Here is a 14270-nt window from a genome sequence, read left to right as displayed (position 1 = left end):
TGCTTGTGATTGCTGTAGAAATGGCAAAAAGATATATATATTCACAGAAGATAAAACTTTTCAGAAGCTGGTAAAGATTGTGTGTGAAAAGCAGTAATGCTGATGATGAGAATTCAGAGGAGAGAAAGAATGAAAACTCCCGATACAAAATCTTAGTGAAGTGAGTGACAGTGTTGATGATGGATGTGTGAATCAGAATGAAAAATTATACCCCCGAAAATGCCTCAGCTGATGCAAAATGAAATGTTACGAGAAGGAATCAATGCAAACCTCAAGCCTTGAAGCCACAAATGAAAACCTAGAACTACACCAAAATGTCATCTGATTTCCATAAATATCAGAGATCTTAATAATATCCCATTTATCATTAGCGAATAAACTGCTGCAGATGAAAGTGAACAAAATATTGTGGGACCTTCCTCGCCAATAAAACGTCAAGGATTCCAAAATATTTTACAAGAAACTCATTGCTTATTCCCCCATTCAAACTGATTCCCCCATTATTGGAATTATGTGAAAAAATTTTTCAAATCTAAATCAAAAAACTTTGTTGAAACCCTTTGAAAAGATTATCGTCAGGTGCTTCCAACCATGAAAAAAATATAGCACACACATTCATTGATTATATTCACAACCTAGAAGCGATGTAACACTGAAATTCTATCGGGAATATAGAAAAAACACAGATCCCCAGTTTCCTCCACTCTGATGCTTATCAAGAGAGGTCGTTTGCGCACACGCACGCCAGAATCCTTTGAAATTAAATAATGATAAAATATATTAACACGTCAATGGTTTTACCCACTAATTCTTTCTGTTATAACTACATTCTGTCATAAAAATATTATATAATGCTATGTAAAATACTAAAATGTTCGAAAATAGCCAGAAAAAGCAATGGGGTTGCACAGACGTCTTCCCGTCTTTCTAGGTACAGTCCCCGACCCATCTTTCTAGTGTTAAGGGAGGCACCAAAATGTGTGCCTGCTCCGGTTGACCATGTATCTAGTTGTGGCTGTGGGAAAAGTATGATAGAGATATGCTCTAATCATCAACTAATTATAATGATGAAATAAACCTGGATATGTAGGAAATGCTTTAATTAACAGTTGCTTAATTTAAGTATACACATAAATTTTGAAACCAGCATCAATTTTTTTCCCTAGATATATTTTGATAATTATTATCAAATTTTTATCAATAATTTTTACGACAGCCCTGGACATATATAGATTACTGGTTAATCAAATCAGCTAAAGTAGCAGTTCTCAACCAGTGCATTATTTTTACATTGATAATTTTTGTTGCAACACAGTAATTTCCCCCATGTGAGGGCTACTTAGACAGGGTCCTACTTATTGCTGATTTTTTGTAGATATCTATTATTGAAGATCGAGTCAGGAGAAATTGGCTACAGAAAGGAAGAAGATAGACTTTAAATTACTTTAGCTCAGCAGTTTTCAATATTTATTGACTTGCTGAGCCTTTTTTCGTTTTTCGTTTCTATAGCAGAACTCTGTATGCCTCTTTTTTTTTTAAATTTATCAAATTCACTGATTTATTTTTCTTTTGCAGCCACGGAACCTCTGAAAAGTACACGCATAGCCCCAAGGGCTTCATGGAGCACTGTTGAGAACTGCTACTTCAGCTGATTTGATTAACCAGTAATCTATATATGTCCAGGGTTGTCGTAAAGCATGGAACCTTTTAGTGCATGAGAGGGTAATGATATATATAATCTTGCATAGTGTTATCAATTGTGGTTGGCACAGGTGTCCCAGTGCAAAGCTCAGTCTAGGAGCCTATTGTTATCTTAAGATGGCTCAAAGTAATTCATGGCTTAATGTTAAGTGTGCTTAGAAAATTGGGAATAAAATAGAAACAGCTGAATCCAAAATCTGGATAATTCAGAAATCCTTGCTCATGTAGATTGGCTAACTCCCTTACGAATTTTGGCGAGTGAAAAAAATATTGTTTTTTCCATCACACAGTCAGTACTTTTCCTCTTTTCTTCCCTATGAATACAATTAATAAGCGTTTTTGTATAAACCAGTCTCTAGCAAAGAAAAAGAGGTGCTGAAATACATTTCCCAGTGTAAAGAAGAAAAAGTATTAGTGGTTAGTGGTAGAAAAAAAATTAACTCTCAAACTAACACTTCAAATATTAAAAAAAATGTTTTTTTTCCTGCCTTTCAAGTAATAGGTAGAAATAAAATAATTTGATATATGTCTTGCAAGCAATATAACATATACGACACAAAAACTCCTTTATATCTAATTTATCTAAATTGTTTCAGTATTTTTTTTTTCCATTTCAGGATTTATTTTTTTTCACTTATGTGACAAAATCTATTTAGAAAAGGGGGAAACAAACCTGTCAAGACATAAATTTGTTTCATGGTAATCAAGTTGAGAACGTGGTAGCTCTTTAAAACAGAATCGACATGCAGCTGGCAATTCAGAAACTGCTTTTTCTGCAGCTAAATTTCGAGAGCAAATATCTTTGCTGATAAGAGTACGACAATTTGGACAAAGTGGAGTTTCATCTCGTAATCGAGCATCAGCAAGAAGATGTGTAAAACACCCAGCACACATCAAATGACCATTAGCACACTGTGATAGATAGGATAAAAATAATTACAAGAAATACATGCATCAAACTTTAAAATCACCCAAAAAATGAGTCATCAAAAAAGACCATAACTGGTGAAAATTTAGGATAATCATATCACAACACTACTTACTATAACTCCCTGGTACACAATGCAAATTCACATAAACTTCATAACACAAATGCTTATTTAAGATTTTTAAATGCAAGGGAAAGCATGACTTATGAACATGTATCTGTGAAAATTAGGATTACAGCATTGGCAGAACTGGAGGAAAACACTAGGTTTTATATCAAAAACATTGGCATCTTCAAAATTTTTAAGATGCATATAATTTTATATCATTATGCCACTCTAATTTCTCATGGGGACTTATATTATGACTCACACATAAACTTTGTTAACCCTATATGGTTCACCCCCAAAAAAGTATAGAATTTTTTCATATAAATTACTGATGCAAATGAGTGGTGTTTTAGCATATTTTTAATTGAAACAATATATTATTACAACAATTTAATTAATTAGAGTGGGTTTTTTAATTAGCTAAACAAATCAGAAAAAAAATTTAGGCATCAGTCAAATACCTTAAGAGGCATAAGCATGGTTTTTTTTGCAAGAAAAACCAGTTTTAAATAATATATTTTTTTACTTTTCTAAGACTTGAAGACTCCTTCCCGTGTCGGAAGGCATTTAATTATAGATAAATACTAAATATGCTTGATTCTATGACGTAGATGAATAAATTGGAATTTGAATCAGAAAATTTTCAGTCATCCCCAGACTGATTTAGCAATTACATATAGAAAATTTTGGGTGCAAATAAAGATTTTCTACTTGTTATGGTAAGCTGGCACCCAAGATTTGGCAAGTCTGAGCAAAACTGGTTAATTGTGGTTAAAATGTACAATTTGTCTTTATTTAAATGTTATTTATAAACAGCTAAAATCTTAGCAAAGTAGAATAGTTTTACCTTGAATTTTATTTTCAATTCCCTAATTTTGTGTAATTTTATAAATCTTTGCACACATAAAATTTCAGCAACTCTAAAAAAAGTAGTACCCACAAGGAATTAACTCTCTCCAGATGTAAAAGTATTATACTCAGGTCTATACAGTTATTTTGTACTAAAATGACACTAAAAGATCTACTTTCTACAATGAAAAATAAAACTGAGAAAAGAAATAGGTATAATAGGTTTTTTGACTGTATATACACGTATATTCAAATATACATGGGACCATAGAGGGTTAACATTCCCTGAAGAACCTATGTCGATGATGACCTATAATGAATGATGATGCATCACCACACAGATATGTTAGCAATGACAGTTGCCTATTTACTACTTTTTTTGCACCACAAAAAAAGTGAGATCATATAAAAAGTGAAAACGCATCTCTAAATTGACACAACTAAGAATAATTTTTATTAAAAAAAATGCTGTTTGGTAACATTCAAATTTCTAACATTCTGTTAAGTAACATCTGTTTGGTTACATTCCAAATTGTTGCAAAAATTTCATCTGTGAATATGGTTTTAATTAATATTTAAGTAGAACTTAAGCAATTAAACCCATTCTTGAAATAAATTGATGGTTTAAATTAACTAAAAAAATAGTTTTTTCAACCAAATCAATTTTCATTGAATCAAAAAGCTTTTAATTCACATAAATATTAAAACTAAAACAGTTTGGCAGCATTGTGATGAACACAAAAACATCTACCATAATTTTCTGCCTATATCCCATGCATCTATAAGTCTACAATGAAAAAAAAAAATCAGAAAAATTATGTAAAAAAACCCAACTAAATTTTGTGTTTACAGATTATAGAGCATTAGGTTATAGGATAACTTTTTTTTTCAATGTAACAAAATTTATGTGTGGAATACACATCGATACAGCAGATCTGCTGATAATATACTATAGCTTCATCATTAAGATTTCTAAATTGTGTGCAACAGGGCTGGACAAAGTTGAGGCGCCAGGTTGCTATGGTGACTAAAAAATTGATATTGGCACCTAAAATTTTCTTGGTGTAATTACGAAATTGCTGGCTGAGAGCAGTACAAAATGTTTCAAATTTATAGTAGCATATCTGCCTACATGAAAAAAGGTCACTATGCCCTGATAAAGTCAAAAGCAGCATTATTTTGGACCTTTTTCTTTAGGTAAAACTTTTTGATGTCTGAAAAATTATTCTGGTGGCTAGATTTTTTTGCGATTTGTCCAGCACTGTTCATGTACTTGACTGCTTCAGTTGCTTGGCCAAGACAAAGATATTTCTTAAAACTGAAGCCTATTTAAATTACCTTAGAAGTTCAAATTTAAGAAATACTGAGGGTTGGCTTTATTGTCCATCAAAAATGAAAGAGCCAGGAAAAACTGATATCAACACAATTGATCAGTTTTCCCCCTCAAAATGCAGAAAGATGTTTTATAGTTGAGGTAAATATAATAGAGTCGACAGTAAGTGAATGGGACCTAGACCACTTTCCGATTAGTGAAAACTCTGCTTATCCAAAAAACCATACGAAAGATTTCAAGTTTTGTATCAAACCATTGATGCCCAGTGACTTATAAATAGGACAGCTAGATTTTTATCCACCACAAAATTTTCAACATTCACTTGCATCTCAACATTCCTTGCATTATCTCCATTCTTTCTTCAACCAGTTTATACCAATTTTCATACCCTGTATTGGACTTGGAACTTTGCCACTTCGCAATATTTGGCATAGTCAGTTAAGATAAACTTTTGTCAGTTAAGATAAACTTTTGTCAGTTTAGATAAAATTTGGAAAGTATGAATATTGTATGAATTTATGATTATAAAATTGAGTTCAAGTAGCAAGTGTTTGCCAGTGATGAAAATTGTTTTGTGGCTTGATCGTAGACAGATCATTTAGATCTCTTTGATCACTACCAGGAATATTTACGTTTATTTACATCCCTCCATAAAATTGTGTTTTTCCCTAATCATGTTTTGCCATTGAAGCTCTTTTTGTATGTTTGTATCAATAAGTAAATTAAACAATTGATTTGCACCTGTTTCTAGGGCTCTCTCTAAAGTAGGTTCCAGAGTGTTGGAAGTTACAAATAGTTTAACAACAGGTTTTTAGCAAACAGATCTTTTAATTATTAAAATCTCACCTTTGTGTTACACCCATCAAAATGAAGTTTTCACAAAAATCTTTTTTATGTCAGTCATGGTTGTTGACTGAAATTCTGATTGGATATTTATATTTGAAATTTTGTAAGTAGCATTAAGTATTGGGGATATTCTACAACTGGGATACGAAAGATTTAAAAGAACAATTTTGCTGACTAGAAATAAATCTCCATCTAACAGAAACATTTGGAAAATTTTTTCAAATTTAATTTTAGGAAATTTAGAAAAGCAATTACTTGATAAATAGCTGTTTTAGGCAAATCTAAGCAAACTGCACAACACAAAATTCCACCGAGCCTGTCCTCTAACTTTTCAGATTTATCCTCTTTTTTTCTTTTGCAAGCTGGAGCAGATGAGTCAGTTTTGGAATCCATGTAATCTGACGCACCACTTTCATACACCAAAGGGCTAGGTACAGAATCGAAATCATCATCAGGATCCATCATGGAATGATTAAATGGCAGATACGATCAGACCAAGGGGATATTTGAAAGAAAAATCGAAAGTTCTCCTCAATCAAATTAAAACATCTCACACATAGATGTTCTGTACAAAACTCTTAAGCTTAGTTAATCATCATTTGTGGTAACTTAAAGACAGTCAATACTACCACAAGCCACGACCAGCTGTTGTTGTTATGTGTATTGCAGCATGGTTTGAGATTATGTTCACAGCATCAACGCGCGACCGCACGGATGACGCGTTCGTGCGTCTTGAAAACCATAATTAGGTCGATTGTCGTACCCAAAATAATTTCCGATTATTTGTAAAATTGCCAAAACGTGCCAACCTTTCTTCAATCAGCTGGAAATAAGGGGCTAAAATAGAATTAAAAAAGACATCCCCATTTATGAGGACATGTCCTCATTTTTACGTCACTTTTAGTGTCCTCATACGGTTTTTATGTTTCTAGATTTCGTCCTCATTTTCTGAGGGGGGGGGGTTTCTGGAATTATTTTTCTCTTTTTTCTTCCTACGAAAAATATTGCAATGATAAGCAAAAACCATCGGTGGAGATACGGGGGGCATTGACTCCCCAGCGTCAAAGGTGGAGCCGACTGATCTAATGTATATGCGTATATATGAACTGACATCATCACCATCATCAGGCCCCAGCCGCCTATGGGATAAAAAGTCACGTGATCTCTAGCTTCGTTGGCCGGCCTTGAATTGAGCCGGTCGGGGCTCGAGCACGACCACCTAGATAACCTAGGTGGCACGACCACCTACCTAACTAGGTTATATAGGAGGTCGTGGCTCGAGTGGGCACATATGTGCTGAGATGGCACCGGGCCGTGGCTAGAATAGCCTCTGTCATGCTTGGAGCCAAATTGAGTTTTCGTTTTCTGTGAATTTTGACAACGATCGATCAAAGTATATGAATAAATACGTGCGGAAAAACCGAATAAACACACACTTATGAATGGGTTTTTGTCATATAGGCAGGGATAGACCTCAAAGTCGGAGGGGGCACGATGATGATTGCTGGGGGGGGGGAGCAGGATGATGATTTCAGTTCATATATACGCGTATACATTAGATCAGTGGGCTCCACCTTTGACGCTGGGGAGGCAATGCTCCCCCCCCCCCGTATCTCCACCCGTGCTATACCAAAGCCGCTTGAAAGTTCAAGCAGCTTTGTAAGTACCCGTCTGACTCTTAATGCAGCTTTGTAAGTTACCCGTCTGACTTCGGGCATAACCAACTGGATGTCTTTGGTCACGCGACTAGATGACGCGCTGGTGATGAACGTAGGAAAGATACGGTATTTATATACATTTCTATTCATATTCGTAGGGAATACTTTCCCTAGGTCAGACGGATAAAGCCACTTGATCTCTAGCTTCGATGGCCTTGTGTTGAGTCTGCCTCATAGTCCTTAGTCCATAGTCACACCCTCTGCAAGGGGTCTAACCAAAGCCTCCTAGATACTACAAGCCTGAAACATATCTTCGTGACGTCACAACCCGGGTCCTACCACGTACACGCTTCGCATTTAAAACTTGCAACCAACATGTATTTTTTGACAATTGGGAGGAAAAATTGACGAATTTAAATTTTTTTATTAGAATTATTTCCTAGTATGGTATAAGTAAAACACTGAATGTTAAATTAATGAATAATAAAAAAGAGACTTATTACTACGACTTATTAGAATTTGCATTAAAAATAAAAGGATACACAGGCAATGTACGAAAATGTGTCAAGCAATAGATCACTCTCTTTTTCAAACCATCCCGAAATTAAGCAGCACCTCTTAGAGATAGAAGGCCTCCGCAGTCTGTTTGTGACGTCAGTAGGTAGTTTTATTGTCTTTTATGTGCCGTTTCGGTAGTGAATCATGAGCTGAACGATAATTATTAACTAATTTATTACGGAACAATATTTACAACTGATTCCCGCCATGTTGTCATTCCCTTTTAAGTGTTGCCGCCTTCGTACAACATAATACTGCTTATTTTCTGGTGTTGCCAGATACATAACAGTAGTCCATTTTCCCTCAGAATATTCAGTTAAAAAAAAATCCCTGCTCGTGCCAGTATCATCGTTGTGAGGAAAAGAAATGATCGGGTTCAGAATTGGCGATTTCTATGCCCCACATCCAATCACTACGCGGTATTTGTGAGCCAATCAGGAAGATTCTACGCCAAAATAAGAAGAAACGAAATAGGATGCTGTGTTTCAAAATGTGGCAATCTTGCTAATTGTCTGAATGACGTTTATGGCAAACAGTGCAGAGGTCTTCTATCTCTAGGAGGTGATGGTTGAGCGCACAGAACTTCAGTTGCTTTTCGAGGAGGTTTGTCTTTAATTTTGTAAAGGCTGCATACTTGTGAACAGAGCCATAGAATCGGGTGAACATATGTACATGAGACATAACTAACGCATGCGTATCACCATTGGCGTACGCAAAGGGGGGGGGGGGGTTGGGGTTCTAACCCCCCCCCTCAAGTCGAGATTATAGTGTTATTTTGCAGGAAAAAATGTAAAAAACCCCTCCTTGAGAAGAAAAAAAATTGAAACTCCCCGTTGAGAAAATTCTGCGTACGCCTATGCGTATCACTATACTAACAAAGACTTGAATAGTTTTTCGAAACAGAATATGCTGTTCATTGTTTCTGTCTCAACGAACAGGCCGTATCCTTGTTCTAGTGATTCATAAAGGGTTGCCATGGCACGGTCTGAGGTGCCATGAGATCGGTCAGGGTTGCCACGCGATACTTCACGGATAAAATAATATCGAACGTAGAACTGTAATAGGGGTTCGATTCCCGATCAGTGTATTCAGCGCTTAATACTTCGTCAGTTCGGGCAGGGCCGGAACATGAGGGGGGTGAACTTCCCGGGTGGAAAAATTTAGGGGGATGGCAGTTTTAGGTGGGAACAAAGAACACCGTTATATAATTATCGAATTTCAAAGTTGGGGGGGGGGGCGGCGGCAAAATCATATTTGCCCCTGGTGACAAAAATCCTGGTTATGGCCCTGAGTTCGGGGCAGGCATGGCCCCCACATCTTCGAGCAGGGTCCTAGGCTGAGATCTTTTGTGGGCCCCCAGACCAGACTTTTACGGGCCCTTTTATGATTAATTTATAGCGTGAAAAAACGAAAAACGATGAGAATCCTCCCGGGCTCCAGGGCTGGAGCCCTGTCAGACCTACCCTAGTGGGGCCACGTGGACAGGCAAGCGTTTTTGGTCGCCCTTCCCTCTGTCATGTTGAACGAGCACCAAAAAAAGATTTATATGTTGCTTTCAACACTTTCCTGATCAGGCACCTGAGGCGCTGTGGTCACACTTGCTCCCACTTTATTTTTTGACGTGAAAACGCTTTCAAAATCGATGCCGCGTGTGGAGAGGTAATCGCGTGTAAATGAGCGACAGCTTTTGTCGAAGTAATTTCCAACTTCAATAACTCAATCAAAAATAGACATAGTTCTGCCATCTTGGTCTTATTTTATAGAACAAAAATGAAAGTTTTGCTGGTACCATTTTGATATTTGTGCCAGATTAACGTAAGGAACTGCGTACGCGCAAAGTGAACCAATGATATGTGTCTATAAATGGGATCATAACTCTCTCTCAGAAACTATTTATCCAATCCCAGTAAACCAAAAGTTGTTTTGAAGAGGAGTATATGAGCTATCACTCATTTTGAAGTTTGAGTGTGTATATATATATCTTGAGCATTTGAAAAGAAACAAGGCTGTAAATTTAAAAAAGTGAACATTTCCAGATTTTTTAAAAATGTTACGATATATTAAAGTAAAGTACAACCAAAATAAGAAAAATTGGGCACGAATGCGTAGAACACAAATGACACCAAAAATGCTGTACCTGAACCCAAAATAACCAAGGGGAAAAACGACCAAAACCACCAAGGGGTGGGGCTGTGCAGGGTGGGGGGCGTCTCTATTCTCAAATAAGACTAAAGATGGCCCTGGACTGGGGCGTATTTGATTAAAATAAAGAAATTTACAGAAGGAACACAAAAATAAGCAAATGGCGTGTAAACGGAAGCATACGTATATAGAAATGAATAGCCAGCAGACCTAAAAGATACAAAATTTTGTGTAAGAAGTGAGGACATTGAGCCATGTGAAGTAAATAAAATTTTTTATTTCAAAGAAATCGAATATATCAATTAGCTTTTGAACTTCCAATTTTTATTTACTTGGTGTCAAATCAATTGTTGTTAACCGTACACAGCCGCGATTCTATCCTCTGAAGTTAAGTTTCACTAATTCGTTTTAGAAGGAAAAACTCACACAATTTATTATTAATAAATGTATATTGTATTATAAGCGTATATGTTTTTTATGAGCAATGCTTCGATCACAGGATTTTTTTGCGATCACAATGATTAGTTTGAAACTCAATAGCTTACAAATAAAATAACTTTCCTTTCCAATGAAATCACTGAGCACATTTTGTTTTCCATTCTTAATTCCATTCAGAGTCCCGTAAGAGTATTTATAGACACTATCAAAAAGAAAAAAAAGATAAAGGAAACAACACATGTGTTTATAAGCCTTAACGGACATCTAACGGATAGAACACAGAGCACTTTCCGAGTAAAAGTGGTCTTTTTAACAGTCTCTTTCTTTGAAAACGATGATAACACTTTAATAAACGTTTTACTTTACTCATAATTTGCGAGTTTATCTTTCCCTTGGAGTTCTATAAACATTACGCTTGCTTGGGATGTTTGGTTAAACGCCAACCAATGAAAGAAAAACTTCTCTTTGGAAACCTAGAAATGTGTATACACTTGTATGTCAATTTGATCTCGTTAGCAATTATTGTTGAGATCGACCGCTCCCTTCTTCGGAATGAAGTGAGAAAGTTCGTATATTCACCTCTAATAGAAAAATAAGAGATTTTTATCTACCCCTTAGTCATCTAACAATTTATAGGCAGTTTCAGATTATTTAATTTTTATTTTCTACGTCTATTGTTAGGCAAATATCTATATATCTATATGGGCAAAATATGTAATAACCATTATTCTAGTCACTTTTAAAATTGTATAGGAATATTCCGAACAGAATAAAATATAAAATTAAATCCAGGCCTATATGAATTATGTCATATTTTATAAAAAAAAACTTATTTAAAGATAGAAAATATCAACAAATTCATGATTCCCCCTAAAATTTAAAAGGCCTTTTTTGTGATCACTTTTGCCTTCTCGAATAATGTTCGAGCAATAGGGGGCAGCAGGACATCATCACTGGCTACAATTTCCTCACTGTGTATATTTTTTTCTCCCGCTTTCCATCAATGTTGAGACCAAATCTTTCTTTTGTAAAGGGGATTTCTGTCTTGGCTACACCGACTCGCATAGAAAACATTCATATTTGGTCTAGCTTGATTGCATACACAATGTCATGAAACAACTTTCAAATCACCGCATATTTTTCATTCATGCTCATTGTATTTCACTAATTCGAGCATATTTTTCAAAATATCATATGACTCTTTAGTCATATTCGCATAGGGAATTGCGACAGAAGAGACATGGAGAACGTCCTTTAGAGCCCATATATTGTTGAAACCTTGCTTTAGACTATATTTTGAGGCATCTATTTGCAAACATAATTGCAGAACCGCATCATGTTGTCATTTTCAAAATGAAGAAGGAAAATTTTCTCTATATTCCTATGTTCAGCAATTTTTGTGTTTGACTGCAATATAGTTTACATTTTTGCAATCTTGATCTTAAAAGTTCTGTTTTTTTTTGTTTAGTTACTGGGGAAGTGGATGAGGTGTCAGCCGCCGATTTTGACAAAACATATTGTTGGAAAGGTCTCATCATGGGTGGTGAAAAAGCCGACAGACTACCCGTTAAAGTTTCGCCATTTCTGAGACAGAGGCCAATTTATCTTACTAATTTATATATATTGCAAAAACACCTGCTTTTACAAATGAAATCAAACAAAACTTATGCAACTTTGATATGAAAACCAATACAAAATAACTTATACATACATATTCCTTACAAAATGTACATAAGGATATTGCAATGACAATGCAACAATACAATCAATTCACAAAATAAACAAAAAAAAAGTTAAATTGACATGACTTTTTTGTTTTACTGATTTTTGTTAAAATTTCATGCAAAAGTAGGTAGTCTCATCAGTTCTTGTGTTTTAGTTATTTTGTGCAATTTCAAAATGACGCATAATATTTAAATCGGGTGCAACCTAAATTAAATAAATTGGTGAGATTAGTTGGCCCCTATCTTGAAAACAGTGCAACTCTGATGGGTAATTCTATTGGCTTTTTTACTATCCAGGACAAGGCTTTTCCAACGATGCCACTTTTGGCAAAATTGGCGGCTGACATCTCGTGCACTTTCCTAGATCCTAGATCAAAGTCACGAACAAAGCCGTTCAGATATGCTTAAAACTGAATAACTAAAACACTGTGCCTGATAGCAAATTTCTATCTCCAGATTTGAATTTCCCACACCATAAACCTTTAGAAACAGATATTTCCATAGAAGAAAATTTTTCCTTCTAGAACAGTATTATGACATGGTTGTTCTTCGTACATGATTCTATTTTAAAGCCATTGTCTAAGCGTAAACTTGTATTGCTCCCATGAGCCCAAGTCCCCCCCCCCTCCACCGCAATTTCTCAAAACCTTGATAATATTCAATAGATATCTTGGAATGCGGCACCTCCCGCCCCGACTGATTTTTTTAATCATTCCCCATACATTCAATAACTTTGTGTCTATAGCAGTGGTTCCAACCTTTTTCAGTCCGCGTATCCCCAGCTGGCTCGGTTTCTTTCCACGTACCCCCAACCCCGAATCCTCCAGACTCCCTTCCCCTCCTATCTGTTTCACCTATTTCAGTTTTCGAAAAACTTCCAAAAAGTTACATGCTGAATTAAATTAAATGGTCTATTTTTCCATTACTTAGCTTTTTTATTTTTCAAGTAAGCAAACAAATTAACACAAAGCTTGTGAAAGAAATTAATGCGATGTTTGGGACTGTATTGAATAACAAAGTTTTGAAATATTAAACTCAAAAGAGGATTAATACAAACTCAAGTCCGGAGGCGTTCAATTTGCTTCTGTATTTATTTTTTATGTAAGTATACGAAGAAAACGCCCATCAACAAACTCAACGGCTAACAAACGGCAACAAAAACATTATGACTTTTCTAGAAAGTTCACTGTATTCGTCACGGCGACGAGCCCAAAAACTGACTAGGTTCACCATTTCACCATTGAAGAGAATCTTCAGAGTGGTATCTGATGTGAGCTCTAGCAATTTCTCCTTTTCTGGAATCGACAATGAAGCCGGTTCTGGCTCATGACGTGGCTTATGACTGTGCTCTCAACATCGTCTCTGACATGCCCTGTATTCTTCGAGACACCGTGTGGTATTTGACAGAGATATTAAACTCATTATAAGAGCATTTTCCTCTGCAAACATGCATCTGACAGCATATTTTCACCAATAGCGTGATTTTTTCCTCGTCTCTCAATACGATAACTAATGCAGTAAGAGGTTTGTAGCATTGGCAGAATCACTTTTGGAAGATTCAAAATATGTTTTCACGTTTACAGGTGCACGGTATTTCATTTTTGTGTTTCAGTCCGCTTCCGCACAGATCTAGTTTTTAGCCACTGATCCATAGCGCAAATCACGTGAGTAGTAGGTGCTTGGTAGACAAGTTGACGTAGAAAATTGTGAGATTAACACGCACACGCCTCAATACACACGCCCACACAACAAAAGTTAAACACAACACGAATTAATTTTTTGTTTTTATGCAGAGTCAGGCATGCATCAACAATCAAATCTAAAACGCCGAAGAAAAGTGAGCCGAGCGGAAGGAGTTCACGAATCCGGTTCATAGTTTGGGTGCGGGCGAGAGGAGGGAAGGCCGAACCCTCCAGCGGACGCAACCCCTCTGTTATAGAAGATTTTATTGATAGGGAAGAAGAAGTCAATATATTACAACTGA

The 14270-nt window shown here is 35.9% G+C and overlaps 1 protein-coding gene across 2 annotated transcripts in view; it reads right to left on the bottom strand.

Annotated features, from left to right (window-relative positions):
• LOC149080084 (zinc finger TRAF-type-containing protein 1 homolog) overlaps positions 1-6443 on the bottom strand; it is a 39520-nt gene extending 33077 nt beyond the window's left edge. The window contains exons 1-2 of one of the 2 annotated variants that reach the window (XM_089239060.1): positions 6022-6443; positions 2375-2613 (exon numbers count right to left, since the gene is read on the bottom strand). In XM_089239060.1, coding sequence (XP_089095186.1) covers positions 2375-2613; positions 6022-6231 — 449 coding nt within the window. In that variant the 5' untranslated portion in view covers positions 6232-6443. The remainder of the gene's footprint in view (positions 1-2374; positions 2614-6021) is intronic. The other variant, XM_089239062.1, reaches the window with a different exon arrangement.
• Positions 6444-14270: the final 7827 nt, after the last annotated feature.

This window comes from Pholcus phalangioides, unplaced genomic scaffold, assembly GCF_987345545.1.
Source record: "Pholcus phalangioides strain wild (caught in Gottingen) unplaced genomic scaffold, Ppha-v1.0 ptg000011l_1, whole genome shotgun sequence".
Classification (NCBI taxonomy): domain Eukaryota; kingdom Metazoa; phylum Arthropoda; class Arachnida; order Araneae; family Pholcidae; genus Pholcus; species Pholcus phalangioides.
This window is presented reverse-complemented; position numbering and strand designations above follow the sequence as displayed.